Below are 14,062 nucleotides of genomic sequence, written 5' to 3' on the forward strand. Positions count from 1 at the left end.
GCTGGCAGGAGGCTTTGGAAAGAAGGCCCCAAGGAGATGCTGCCCATGAAGATTTCCCAGCTCTCAGAGTCCAGCTGCAGCTCACGCAAGGGAAGGGCAAGTGCCAGCCCCTGGTGAGTGGAGGAGGGCGCTGTTATTGAGTCAGCCAGAGAAAACCCTGGAGGCACCAGGATTTCCACAGCAGCTGTGACCCAAAGACCTTCCAGAGCCACACCAAGCGCGGCTTGGATTCTACTTCCACCAGCTCGTGATCTCAACAGGAAACGGCGGCTGTCCTGGGTTCCATCCCTCCTTGCTCTCACCCCCCACATTCCAATCCCGCCCCGGGGCGATCCCAGGAGCTGCAGCAGAGCCAGACCGGCCCACCCCTGCATGCCCCCGTCCCACGTACCTGTGTTCCTGTCTCCTTTAGTGGAGGGCTGGAAGGAAGAGAAAGAGCCGCATCAGTAGCTGCAATCAGACAGCCTGGGTCCAGCGATCCCAGCCAAGGCAGCTGCTGCCCTCCTCTGGGGCAACTGGCCAAGGCATCTCTCAGTTCAATGCCAGAATGACATGAGGCCGAGGGGGTCTGGTCCTACTCAGAGGGGCAGCTCCAGAGCAGGCAAGGGATGTAGACGTTCCCCCCCACAGCTCTGCCACTGCCCCTCAGTCTTGGCCTGCAGATCCCCCTGTTATTCCTGGGCTTCCCCCCCCACCCCCAGGCTCTGCCCATGCCTCTCAAGCCTGACCCACAAGCCCCAGCCCCCAGGCACATGCAGCTAAACCCCTTTGAAAATAAGAAGTGATATTAGTGCTAAGTACTCTAGTAACCCAGGCTAACCGAGCTAAGCCGAACACAAGCACCTCTCTAGGTTCTCCATCTAGTCTCTGACTACGTCCCACAGATTCTCTCTCTAAGATCCGCCCTTCCCTATCCATCCACGCAGCTAAAACTCTTGTGCGGGCTCTCATCAGCTTGTATCTTGATTACCACAACTGCCTTCTCTCTGGCCTTGCTCCACTCATATCCTAGCCTGTCACTTTGAATGGGCCAGATCTCTCTCTTACTGTTGGGGGGAATTCTGCACCACTACGTGTGCGCAGAATTCATGTCCCCCACAGATGTTTTCACTTCCCCGCAGAAAAATACCTTTCTGACAGGGAAACCACAAGAGCGGTCAGGCGCCCCTCCCCAGCAGTATGGGTGCATTGTTTTGGGCGTCCAGAGCAGCCAGTGGGGAGGTAATTACTGTGGGGCTTGGGATGCCCCGGCCAGTGGCTCCTACTCTACGCCGGGTTCAGCTGCTAGTCCCAGCTCGGCTGGGGAGGATGGGACTTTCTCTTCCCCTGCAAAGAGCAGCCAGGGCCAACCCACACCCAGAATCCTCCCCCAGCTGCAGGAAGCTCTGCACCTCCGCCCCCCCCACTTCCCGCCCACATTGCTCCTCAGCCGTGGGGGAGGGTTCACTGTACAGGGAGCTGCTCCCCCGTTTGTCAAACCCCCATGTATTCGGAACCCCCAGAACCCCTGCTGAGCCTCACCCTGCCCACATCTAGAACGCCCCCCCACCAAGCTCCACCCCACTGAGCTTCACCCCCTGCATCTGGAGCCCCCTTGCACCCAGAGTACCCCCCACTGAACCCCACTCCCTGCATCCCGACCACGCCTCTCCAAGCACCCTCTACATCCAGACCCATGCCAAACCCCTCCCCTCTGCATGTGGTTCCCCATTCCTGCACCCAGACCATCCCCCACTGAATCCCCCGCACTCAACCCCCCCCAACAAGCCTCCCTTCCCCCCCCCCCCAGACTCCCACCCGCCTTCACCTGGATCCCCATGCAGAGTCCTATTCCCCCTTCACCTGGAACTCCGCAAGGAGACCCTGTGCATCCAGATCTCCCACACACCTGGACCCCCGACCAAGCCACCCGCACCCAGACTGCCCCACACAGAATCCTCTCACCCCACACAAAGCCTCTCTACACTTGGAACCTGCTGGGCTGAACCTGCTTGCCCAACACGTGGATCGGGGGCCAGGGCTGGGTGTGCATGTGAGACTCTGTCCCTCGTTTGCTATCTTGGTGTGCCTGGTGTGGAGGATACTCCTGGGGGAATTCTGCACCACTGTGCATGCGCAGAATTTATGTCCCCCACAGATTTCTTTGCTTCCCCGCAGACAAATGACTCTGACAGGGAAGCAAAGAGAAGCCAAAAGAGTGGTCCTGTGACCCTCCCCAGCAGTATGTTTTGAGGGCCCAGAGCAACCAGCAGAGAGGTAAATCACTGAGGCAGGAGGCGGGACTGGGGAAGACCCGGCTGGTGGCTGCTACCCTGAGCCGGGCTTAGCTGCTAGTCTCGGCTGGAGAGGACAGGACTTCCTCTTCCCCTGCATGGCATCTAGGGCTGGGTCAGACTTCTCCCCTGGCTGAAGGAAGCTCTGCAAACTTCCCACCCCCACTTCCTCCACTCATCGCTCCACAGCTGCAAGAGGTGGGATCCCTGTGCAGGGAGCTGCTCCCCCATCTGCTGTGCATCCAGACCCCCTCATACCCAGACCCTCCTGCTGAGCTTCATACCCCCGCACTCAGACCTCCCCCACCCGATGAGCCCCACTCCCCCTGCACCTGGACCACTCTGACAAGCCACCCACACCCGGATCCCTGCCCCACTGAGCCCCAACCAGCTGCATCTGGATCCTCCACTGAGCACCCCACACTCATACCCCCCCACACCCAGACCCCCCTGCTGCAGAGTCCCATTAGCACTGCATCCAGATTTCCCCACCCCACCAACAAGCCCCTGTGCATCCAGATCCCCCGACAACTGCATCCTCCACTGTACAGCCCCTAGCACAGGGGGGTCCTGGTCCATGACTAAGGCTCCTAGGCACTATGGAAATACAAGTAATAAACAAGAATAATAATTTACAAACACAGTTCCAGATTTCATCTTTCCTTTGTGATTTATGAATGAAATTTCCTGGAAGGTGTCCAAAGCTTTTATGTTTTTGCACCTCCACTCAGAGAAGAATTAGTTCTGAGGTCCCAGGGGACAAAAAATAGAATGCTTTAATTTGATTAAAACACAAATTGGATTTGAGTTAGGAACACAGGACTGTAAGGGACCTCCTGAGTCACTGAGTCCTGTCCCTGGTATCACAGGCACCCCGTAGACGCACATAGATAGGATCTGTAGCAAAGAAAGACACAGAGGGCTGGGTGGGATTGCTGGATGGTTTGGCGAGAGGACAAGGTACCTCTGAGTCATGGTTGAGCCTGTACACATAGAGCTGAGACGTTCCTGCCACTACCAGGTTGCGCTCCGCGTTGGAGAAGAAGTTGCAGTACATGGAGAACTCCACCCCCGTCGGGGGGTGGGCTTGTCTGTACACTGCATACATCCCTGGGGAACGTCAAGGCCACCAACCTGCCCAGGGACACAAAGGACAGAGAAAGACAAATCGGCTGTGAGAACCACCGATAACCCCAGGGTTCCCAGAGAGACTACTGCTGTCCCAGGCCCTGCAAGACGGTGAGAGAGCCTAGCGCTGCAAAAGGGTGACATCCCAGAGACCAAGCCTTCTCCCCTGGGCACACCAGATCCTTGGCCATAAGAACAGGCCCTGCCTTGGCAGCCTAAGCCTCCTGCCAACCATGAGGAAAACGTTTCCCAGGGAACATCTTCACCCTGCTCCTCTGGGGGAGTCACTGGCTCTTGGGCTGAAGACATTCCTCAAGCGAGATTTGAGTCTTGTTTCGAATGAAAACCTCCCCACCACCTTAGCCAAGGAATCTCCCGGCGCCAATCAGAGCCTGACGCTGGGGCAGAACGAGGGGGGCTGTTAACCCCTGGCTGCAGGGACCATCCCCAGGACGCAGCCCCACAGCACGCCTTCCCTGGGGCCCAGGACACAGGCGGCGGGGGGCATACTGGCCTGCAACCTCCTCTCCCCCCGAGTCTCAGCAGACCCCATCAGCTCTGAGTGTGAACAATATAGCAAGCGAGCCCTGTTGCCTGGAGGGACCCAGGGATCTTCACCGCAGCCCCCTGCCAGGGGCCTGACCCCTATGAAACACGGGGGCCACAGCCTGGCTACCCCCTCACCTCCCCCAGGGACCACCCCCCCAGACCCCTCTATACCCCCCCAAAGCCATGGCTACCTCCTCCCCCGCCTGAGACCCCCTCCCCCCACAGACCCTACTCCCTCCCTCACCCCCCACAGCCCTGGCTAGCCCCTCCCCCCCCCAGGGATCCCTCCCCCCCACAGACCCTACTCCCTCCCTCACCCCCCCCCACAGCCATGGCTACCTCCTCACCCCCCAGGGACCCCTCCCCCCCACAGACCCCTCCACACACCCCCACAGCCCTGGCTACCCCCTCACCCCCCAGGGATCCCCCCCCACAGATCCTACTCCCTCCCTCACACACACACCCCCACAGTCATGGCTACCTCCTCCCCCCCCAGGGACCCCTCCCCCCCCAGATCCTACTCCCTCCCTCACCCCCGCCCCCACAGCCCTGACTACCTCCTCCCCCGCCTGAGACCCCCTCCCCCCACAGACCCTACTCCCTCCCTCACCCCCCCCCACAGCCCTGACTACCTCCTCCCCCCCCAGGGACCCCTCCCCCCACAGACCCTACTCCCTCCCCCCAGGGAGCCCCCCCGGATACCCCTCCGCACACAGCACAGCCCCCCACCCCCCGCCGCTCGACCCGGGCCCCTCACCGGCCGCCCCCCCGCCTCTCCTCATGCAGCCGCCGGAAGCGCCGGGTCCCGCCGCCGGGCTGAGGCCACCATAGAGAGCAGCGCCGTCAGAGCTAGAGCGGCCGCGAGGGGGCGGAGCTACCTGGGACCATAGAGCCGGGGCCAGCCACGCCCCCCCGAGGAAGTAGACTGCGCCTGCGCCGCCCCGCTGCCGGGGTTCGAGCCCGGGGAGCGGCTCGGTCCCGTCCCTCTGCGCCAGGACGCCTGGGTTCCCTGCGCGGCTCCACGCGGCCGGCCGCAAGCCGTGAAGGAGCTGGGGGCTGGGACCGGGGGCGGGGGGCAGAGGTCGCACAGGGCTGGACCCCACCTGCTAAGCCCCCCCAGTACCCGGACACCCCCCCACACTGAGCCCCAACCACCTTCAGCTGGAGCCCTGCAGAGTCCCATCCCCCAATGGGCCCCTGTGCATCCGCAGCCCCCCACCTCTGAGCCCCCACAGAACCCCTCACCCCACACCTACAATCCCCCAATGAGCCCCTGTGCATCCGCAGCCCCCCACCTCTGAGCCCCCACAGAACCCCACACCCCACACCTACAATCCCCCAATGAGCCCCTGTGCATCCGCAGCCCCCCACCTCTGAGCCCCCACAGAACCCCTCACCCCACACCCGGAATCCCCCAATGAGCCCCTGTGCATCCCCATCCCCCCACATCTGAGCCCCCCACAGAACCCCTCACCCCACACCTACAATCCCCCAATGGGCCCCTGTGCATCCCCATCCCCCCACCTCTGAGCCCCCCACAGAACCCCTCACCCCACACCTACAATCCCCCAATGGGCCCCTGTGCATCCGCAGCCCCCCACCTCTGAGCCCCCCACAGAACCCCACACCCCACACCTACAATCCCCCAATGAGCCCCTGTGCATCCGCAGCCCCCCACCTCTGAGCCCCCCACAGAACCCCTCACCCCACACCTACAATCCCCCAATGAGCCCCTGTGCATCCCCATCCCCCCACCTCTGAGCCCCCCACAGAACCCCTCACCCCACACCTACAATCCCCCAATGAGCCCCTGTGCATCCCCATCCCCCCACATCTGAGCCCCCCACAGAACCCCTCACCCCACACCCGGAATCCCCCAATGAGCCCCTGTGCATCCCCATCCCCCCACATCTGAGCCCCCCACAGAACCCCTCACCCCACACCTACAATCCCCCAATGAGCCCTTGTGCATCCGCATCCCCCCACCTCTGAGCCCCCCACAGAACCCCTCACCCCACACCCGGAATCCCCCAATGAGCCCCTGTGCATCCCCATCCCCCCACCTCTGAGCCCCCCACAGAACCCCACACCCCACACCCGGAATCCCCCAATGAGCCCCTGTGCATCCCCATCCCCCCACATCTGAGCCCCCCACAGAACCCCACACCCCACACCCGGAATCCCCCAATGAGCCCCTGTGCATCCGCATCCCCCCACATCTGAGCCCCCCACAGAACCCCTCACCCCACACCTACAATCCCCCAATGAGCCCCTGTGCATCCCCATCCCCCCACATCTGAGCCCCCCACAGAACCCCTCACCCCACACCTACAATCCCCCAATGGGCCCCTGTGCATCCGCATCCCCCCACCTCTGAGCCCCCCACAGAACCCCTCACCCCACACCTACAATCCCCCAATGAGCCCCTGTGCATCCCCATCCCCCCACATCTGAGCCCCCCACAGAACCCCTCACCCCACACCTACAATCCCCCAATGGGCCCCTGTGCATCCCCATCCCCCCACCTCTGAGCCCCCCACAGAACCCCTCACCCCACACCTACAATCCCCCAATGGGCCCCTGTGCATCCGCATCCCCCCACCTCTGAGCCCCCCACAGAACCCCTCACCCCACACCTACAATCCCCCAATGGGCCCCTGTGCATCCGCATCCCCCCACATCTGAGCCCCCCACAGAACCCCACACCCCACACCTACAATCCCCCAATGGGCCCCTGTGCATCTGCATCCCCCCACCTCTGAGCCCCCCACAGAACCCCTCACCCCACACCTACAATCCCCCAATGGGCCCCTGTGCATCTGCATTCCCCCACCTCTGAGCCCCCCACAGAACCCCTCACCCCACACCTACAATCCCCCAATGAGCCCCTGTGCATCTGCATCCCCCCACCTCTGAGCCCCCCACAGAACCCCACACCCGGAATCCCCCAATGAGCCCCTGTGCATCTGCATCCCCCCACCTCTGAGCCCCCCACAGAACCCCACACCCCACACCTACAATCCCCCAATGGGCCCCTGTGCATCTGCATCCCCCCACCTCTGAGCCCCCCACAGAACCCCTCACCCCACACCTACAATCCCCCAATGGGCCCCTGTGCATCTGCATTCCCCCACCTCTGAGCCCCCCACAGAACCCCTCACCCCACACCTACAATCCCCCAATGGGCCCCTGTGCATCTGCATCCCCCCACCTCTGAGCCCCCCACAGAACCCCACACCCCACACCCGGAATCCCCCAATGAGCCCCTGTGCATCTGCATCCCCCCACCTCTGAGCCCCCCACAGAACCCCTCACCCCACATCCGGAATCCCCCAATGAGCCCCTGTGCATCCGCATCCCCCCACATCTGAGCCCCCCACAGAACCCCTCACCCCACACCCGGAATCCCCCAATGAGCCCCTGTGCATCCTCATCCCCCCACCTCTGAGCCCCCCACAGAACCCCACACCCCACACCCGGAATCCCCCAATGAGCCCCTGTGCATCCCCATCCCCCCACATCTGAGCCCCCCACAGAACCCCTCACCCCACACCTACAATCCCCCAATGAGCCCCTGTGCATCCCCATCCCCCCACCTCTGAGCCCCCCACAGAACCCCTCACCCCACACCTACAATCCCCCAATGAGCCCCTGTGTATCCGCATCCCCCCACCTCTGAGCCCCCCACAGAACCCCTCACCCCACACCTACAATCCCCCAATGAGCCCCTGTGCATCCGCATCCCCCCACATCTGAGCCCCCCACAGAACCCCTCACCCCACACCTAGAATCCCCCAATGAGCCCCTGTGTATCCGCATCCCCCCACATCTGAGCCCACCACTGAGCCCCCACACACAACCCCCACACCTGGATCCCCACACTGAGCCCCTCCAAACTTGAATCCTGCCAGGCTGAGCCTGCCTGCCCCATACCTGGATTGGGGGCCAGGGTTTGGCATGTGTGTGAGACTGTCCCTCTCACTCACTATCCTGGTGTGCCTGGCATGGAGGGCAGGAGACAGGCTTTCGCAATGGATTGGTTTGATGTGGGCATTGCATGTGCTGAAGCAAAGCGTAATTACTGGATAGAGTCTGTTTTGGGCTGAGAAAACAGTTTAAACTTGTTGTTTTACTGAACAGCAACAAAAGAAAGCGGCCCTCCCACCCCAGGAGAACAGGGTGTACTTCCTTCTAAAAAGGTGACAGAGGCAAAGAGAAAATCTGATCTCCTGGTCTTTCTGAAAGACATATTTGGTCATACGTCATATAAGGGTTTTATTTCCATTTTGTAAGGATAATAAATACAATGTGGTTATTAAAAATACCATTAACTCTGTGGCAAGCGATGCAGGCAGATCTGCTTCGTGCAAAGGGTAAGATACAAATCCCATCAAGAGAACGTATGTGCAGCTAGAGATCTAGAGATCTTGTTTTGTAGACGTTGCTTTCCCTTTTCTGTCCCTCCCGCCTGCTTGCCCGGAGTCTGGGGACAAACTGAAAGCTGAATTCAACTGAAGTTCCTGTGATTTCAGGTCCTCGCTCACAAGCGGACCCAGGTTCACTGGACACCCAAATGGAGCAGTTGTACAGAATCGATAGGGATGGAATCAAGAGGTGTCTTTAGACACATCCTGGTAGGGCCCTGCCAAATTCACACCCATTCTGGTCAATTTCACAGATGTAGGTGCGCTGCTGTAGCAGTCTGGAGAAGATGGGAGCCACTGGGAGAGAGAAGTTCTCCCACCAACATAGCACTGCCTACGGGCGGGGGGGGCCTCGGGTCGGTATAACTATGTAGCACGGGGGAGGGGTGGATTTTTCACACCCCCGAGTGATGTTGTTAGACCGCAGCAGTGTGTAGAGTAGACTTTGCCAAAGACTCCTATTGATTTCCATGGGAATTAGATCCAGCACCTTGAGAAATTCCTCTACAAACCTATGGCAGGAATAACGTTTTCGATTCGAGTCTAGAGGATGATGCAAAGCACCTACAGAGACAGGACTATGTGACTGTGACGAACTGGGCCTGTTCTCACGGTGGTCTGTGAATGCTGACAGGGGAGTGTGCTGGGATAGTCTGCATTGCAGGATGGGATCTGCCCGAGGGCGCCCGAGGGCGCATACCTGAGTGTGTAACATGAGAACCCAGGAAGGGGTTGAAGGCGAGGCGACTCCTTAGCCCGGGAAACTGAACAAAGGCTGTGGGAGGGGGCGCTGAAGGAGAGTGCTGGAAGCAGGCAGGGAGAGAGGGCTGGGGGGCAGAGATGGCTCTGACCTCCCAAGGGGGGCTGGGCTGGGATGCCCGGGGACCCCAAGATGGACCTAACTGAGGGGGTCCCTGTTGTCTGTGCCTGCAAGACCTGTCTTGGACTGTATTCCTGTCATCCAAATAAACCTTCTGCTTTACTGGCTGGCTGAGAGTCATGGTGAATCGCAGGAAGCCGGGGGTGCAGGGCCCTGAGTCCCCCAATACTCCGTGACAACTGGTGGCAGCGGTGGGATCTACTGCACCCCGTGGACGGCGCTTCCTGCAGTAAGTGACTGGGGAGCAGTAAAACGAAGGGGGATTGACGGGGACCAGGCGTGCTGAAGAGTGAGAGAGAGACGGTTATTACCCCTGGGAGTGTGTGACCAGCGAGAAGGACTTTTGCAGTAACAGGGTCCCCCGGGGGGATCGCAGCGAGTGGTCCCAGGGGCGGAGGAGTCTGCAGCTCGACCCTGGCAGAGAGGCGGTGACCTCGAGAAGGGCTGGCACACTAGGGGGCCCCCTGGGAACTGTGGGGAGCTGTGAGCACACAGGCCGGTGAGTGGCCAGCAGGAAGATGTATGCCAAGCGGCTTAAGAGCGACCTGGTGGAGCTGTGCAAGCAGAGGCGGCTGCGCATTGGGAGGCTCACCAAAGAACAGCTCATTGCCCAGCTGGAGGCGGAAGATCGCGCGAATGAACTGATCCCTGTGTCTCAGGGAAGCAGCCTGGCAAATGCAGCGCAGGCACCAGTGTCTGTCCCAGCTGGGAGTGGTCAGCCGGCTGCTGAGGGCTTCCCGAGACCCCTCCTTCCTATGCCTAGGGGAAGGGTGGGGAGGAGCCCAGCAAATACCGAGGGCGCCGTGACCCCCCCGGCCAGCAGGGGGTCCCCCCGGCGAAGCTCGCCGGCCAGCAGAGGATCCTCCCGGCGGCGTTCGGCATCCGGGGAGCGGAATTGGCTGGAATGGGAGAAAGAGCTAAAACTGAGGGAGCTGGAGGATCGTGAACAACAGAGACAGCATGAAGAGAGACAGCGTCAGCATGAACGGGAGGAGAAAGAGAGACAGCATCAGCGTGAAGAGAGACAGAGACAGCATGAACGGGAGGAGAAAGAGAGACAGAGACAGGAGAATGAGAGACAGCATCAGCGTGAACTGGAACTGGCGAGACTGAGGGGCAGCGAACCCCCGGCTGCGGTGAGTGAGGGGGGACCCAGGACTGCACGGAGCTTTGATAAGTGCATCATGGCCCCATACAAGGAGGGGGAGGACATGGATGACTTCCTGGAGGCCTTTGAGACGGCCTGCGAGCTGCACCAGGTTGATCCCGCGGACAGACTCCGGGTCCTTACCCCCTTACTGGACCCCAAAGCCGTGGCATTGTACCGCCAACTGGAAGAGGCAGAGAAAGGGGACTACGAGCTATTCAAAAAGGCCCTGCTACGGGAGTTTGGGCTGACTCCTGAGATGTACCGGGAAAGGTTCCGGAATCAGGATAAAACCCCTGAGATCTCATATCTGCAACTAGCCGCCCGCATGGAAGGATACGCCAGCAAGTGGGCTGATGGGGCCCAGACGAAGGAGGACCTGGTCAAACTGCTGGTACTGGAGCAACTGTATGAGCGGTGCCCATCTGACCTGAGGCTGTGGTTGGTGGACAGAAAGCCAGAGAACCCGCGACAGGCAGGCCGGCTGGCCGATGAGTTCGTAAAGAGCCGGTCAGGAGATAAAAGGGAGGAGTCCCAAAGGAGCAATCCCACCACAACGCAGAGAGAGAGTCACCATGGGACCTCCCCGTGGGAAAATACAGAAAAACCCCATCAGAGGGGAACATCCGGCATCAGGACCATCCGACCCACTCAAGGGGACCCATGGGACATGGGCTGCTACCACTGTGGCCAAAAGGGCCACATACGGGCCCAGTGCCCCAGGCTCAGGGACAGACTGAGCAGGCCGAACCCACAGAGGGTTGACTGGGTAGAGACCCAGCCCGGCAAGAGGCAGCATTCCCAGGGAAGGGGGGCTGGCAGAGTACCACCTGCTAAGGAGGGAGGAGAGCCCCAGGCTAGCTTCTCTGGGGGGCCAGATGCTCCGGATTCAAAGTTCTCCGTTTACAGGGTTGGCGCGGGGCTGTCCCTGCGGAGCGAGTGCCTTGTTCCCCTGGAGGTGGAGGGGAAGAAAGTTTATGGTTACTGGGACACGGGCGCAGAGGTGACACTGGCCCGGCCCGAGGTGGTGGCCCCAGATCGGGTGGTGCCCAACACCTTCCTGACCCTGACCGGGGTGGGCGGGACCCCATTCAAGGTTCCCGTAGTGAGGGTACACCTGAAATGGGGGGCCAAGGAGGGCCCCAAGGACGTGGGAGTGCACCACCATTTGCCCACCGAGGTGTTGATGGGGGGGGACCTAGAGGACTGGCCAAGCAGCCCCCAGACCGCCTTAGTTGTGACCCGCGGTCAGAGCCGGCAAGGGGCACTGCCCCCTGGCCTTGGGGGGGGGTGCTTTGCCTGAGGTGCGGGACCCTAAGCTGGTGGGGAGGGAACGCCCAGGGACGCGGCTCAGGGAGGCTGCAGCTTCGGACCCAGCGGGCGAGAAAGAGCAGGTGGCCATCCCTGTCCCAGCTGCTGAGTTCCAGGCCGAGTTGCAGAGAGATCCCTCCTTGCGGAAGATAAGGGACCTGGCCGACCTCAATGCGGTACAGACCATGGGACGAGGTGGCCGGAAAAGGTTCCTGTGGGAGAAGGGGTTCCTGTACCGAGAATGGGCTCCCCCAGGGAAAATGGAGTCAGGGGGGATCAGGAGGCAGCTGGTGGTACCCCAGAAGTATCGCCGCCAGCTGCTGTGCCGGGCCCATGACATTCCCCTCGCAGGGCACCAGGGAACCTGGCGTACCCAGCAGAGGCTGCTACGGAGCTTTTACTGGCCTGGGGTCTTTGTTACTGTCCGACAGTACTGCGGATCCTGTGACCCCTGTCAGAGGGGGAGGAAGGCCTGGGACAAGGGGAAAACAGCTTTAGGACCCTTGCCCAGCATAAAGGATCCTTTCCAGAGGGTGGCCAAGGTTAAAAGGGCGGCTCTGAACCAAGAGAGCCCAAAGCACAGACCTCCAGACTGGAGCGCTGGGAGAAGACCACAGCCCAGTTGGAACCCCAGAGGTATGGGGGTGGGAAAAGGGCGCAGGCCGCATAAACCTTCCCACATGCGAACTGCGAGTGCCATCAAGCACCCCCGACCTAAGGGGGGGCGTGAACCTGGAGGGGCCTGGTGTAATTCTCACCAAGGAATGGGAGGGATGCGGGGGCATCCATGGGAACGGGGGTAGGTTCGAACTTCCCCGGGTCACTGGCTAAAGTGACCCTGCTCAGTTCGGTCTCGAAGGGGGGAGAGATGTGACGAACTGGGCCTGTTCTCACGGTGGTCTGTGAATGCTGACAGGGGAGTGTTCTGGGATAGTCTGCATTGCAGGATGGGATCTGCCCGAGGGCGCCCGAGGGCGCATACCTGAGTGTGTAACATGAGAACCCAGGAAGGGGTTGAAGGGGAGGCGACTCCTTAGCCCGGGAAACTGAACAAAGGCTGTGGGAGGGGTCGCTGAAGGAGAGTGCTGGAAGCAGGCAGGGAGAGAGGGCTGGGGGGCAGAGATGGCTCTGACCTCCCAAGGGGGGCTGGGCTGGGATGCCCGGGGACCCCAAGATGGACCTAACTGAGGGGGTCCCTGTTGTCTGTGCCTGCAAGACCTGTCTTGGACTGTATTCCTGTCATCCAAATAAACCTTCTGCTTTACTGGCTGGCTGAGAGTCATGGTGAATCGCAGGAAGCCGGGGGTGCAGGGCCCTGAGTCCCCCAATACTCCGTGACAGTGACCTTTACAAGTTTGAACTTGAGTAAAATATTGCTCCGTTTTAATTTAGGCTCGTCAAATTATTTTACTTGAAAACCAAGAAAATCTAACCCAAGGGAAAGCCGATTGCTTCTACGTGAAGATGAAGACAGTATTTCTATATTAAAACAATGCTTATATAACTCTCAAACCAGGGAGACGTGATTCATAATTACACAAGAGTGCTCCGTTCTCTTAGGCAAGAATTTGTTTTTATGTTAATAGTTGATTTCTGGGTGGTAGCTGGTAAATATGGCAAATAATTAAGTTAAAATAAAAAGTGATTATAAGGAATGTAAACTGTCTTTGTGATTTCAAGTCCATTGTAATTTAACTACCACTAACGTTCGGTAAATCCAGAAATCAGACCTCTACATTTTATTAAGCCCCTTGACCCCCCAAATAGATGTCAAACTATGCCCAGCTGCCCTGGGGCACACAGAGAGACCGTTGGCTGCCAGGGCTGTCTGGCACCTGAGGGCTGGTCTCCAAGCTGTCCCGCCTGTGACCAGCCCCTCCCTGACCTGGGAGATTTCCTGAGACTCTGGCCCACATGGCTCCTGGCCCAGGGCCTGCAGTGCCGGGGGTTGGGGCCGTGCCCCATATGCGCCGACTCCATGGGTGCTCCGGGGCTGGAGCCCCCACGGAAAAAAAACAGTAGGTGCTCTGCACCCAGCAGCCACAGACGGCTCGGGGCGGCACTTGAGGGAGGGTGGAGAGCAGGGAGTGGTGGGCAGGTGGGGCTTCAAGGGAGGGGGCAGAGCGGGGGCAGGAAGAGGCAGAGCGGGGGTAGGGCCTTGGGACAGAGCAGGGGTGCAGCACCCCCGGGGGAAAAGAAAACTCAGCGCCTAGGCAGTGCCCGTTCCTGAGGACTGGCCCTGTGACCTGCCAGCCCCTGGCACGGCTCTGAGCAGCTGCCAGAGAGGGCTGGAATCTTCAGCCACTTACGGGCCCCATTGGCACAGGTGCCCGGGCACGTCCCACCCCCA

At 60.4% G+C, this 14,062-nt stretch overlaps 1 protein-coding gene across 1 annotated transcript in view; it reads right to left on the reverse strand.

Moving 5' to 3' along the window:
- CPSF1 (cleavage and polyadenylation specific factor 1) overlaps positions 1-4,793 on the reverse strand; it is a 34,073-nt gene extending 29,280 nt beyond the window's left edge. The window contains exons 1-3 of the mRNA XM_054019197.1: positions 4,708-4,793; positions 3,238-3,407; positions 392-419 (exon numbers count right to left, since the gene is read on the reverse strand). Coding sequence (XP_053875172.1) covers positions 392-419; positions 3,238-3,381 — 172 coding nt within the window. The 5' untranslated portion in view covers positions 3,382-3,407; positions 4,708-4,793. The remainder of the gene's footprint in view (positions 1-391; positions 420-3,237; positions 3,408-4,707) is intronic.
- Between the last annotated feature and the right edge of the window lie 9,269 nt (positions 4,794-14,062).

Source organism: Malaclemys terrapin, chromosome 2 (assembly GCF_027887155.1).
Source record: "Malaclemys terrapin pileata isolate rMalTer1 chromosome 2, rMalTer1.hap1, whole genome shotgun sequence".
NCBI classification, from domain to species: Eukaryota; Metazoa; Chordata; order Testudines; family Emydidae; genus Malaclemys; species Malaclemys terrapin.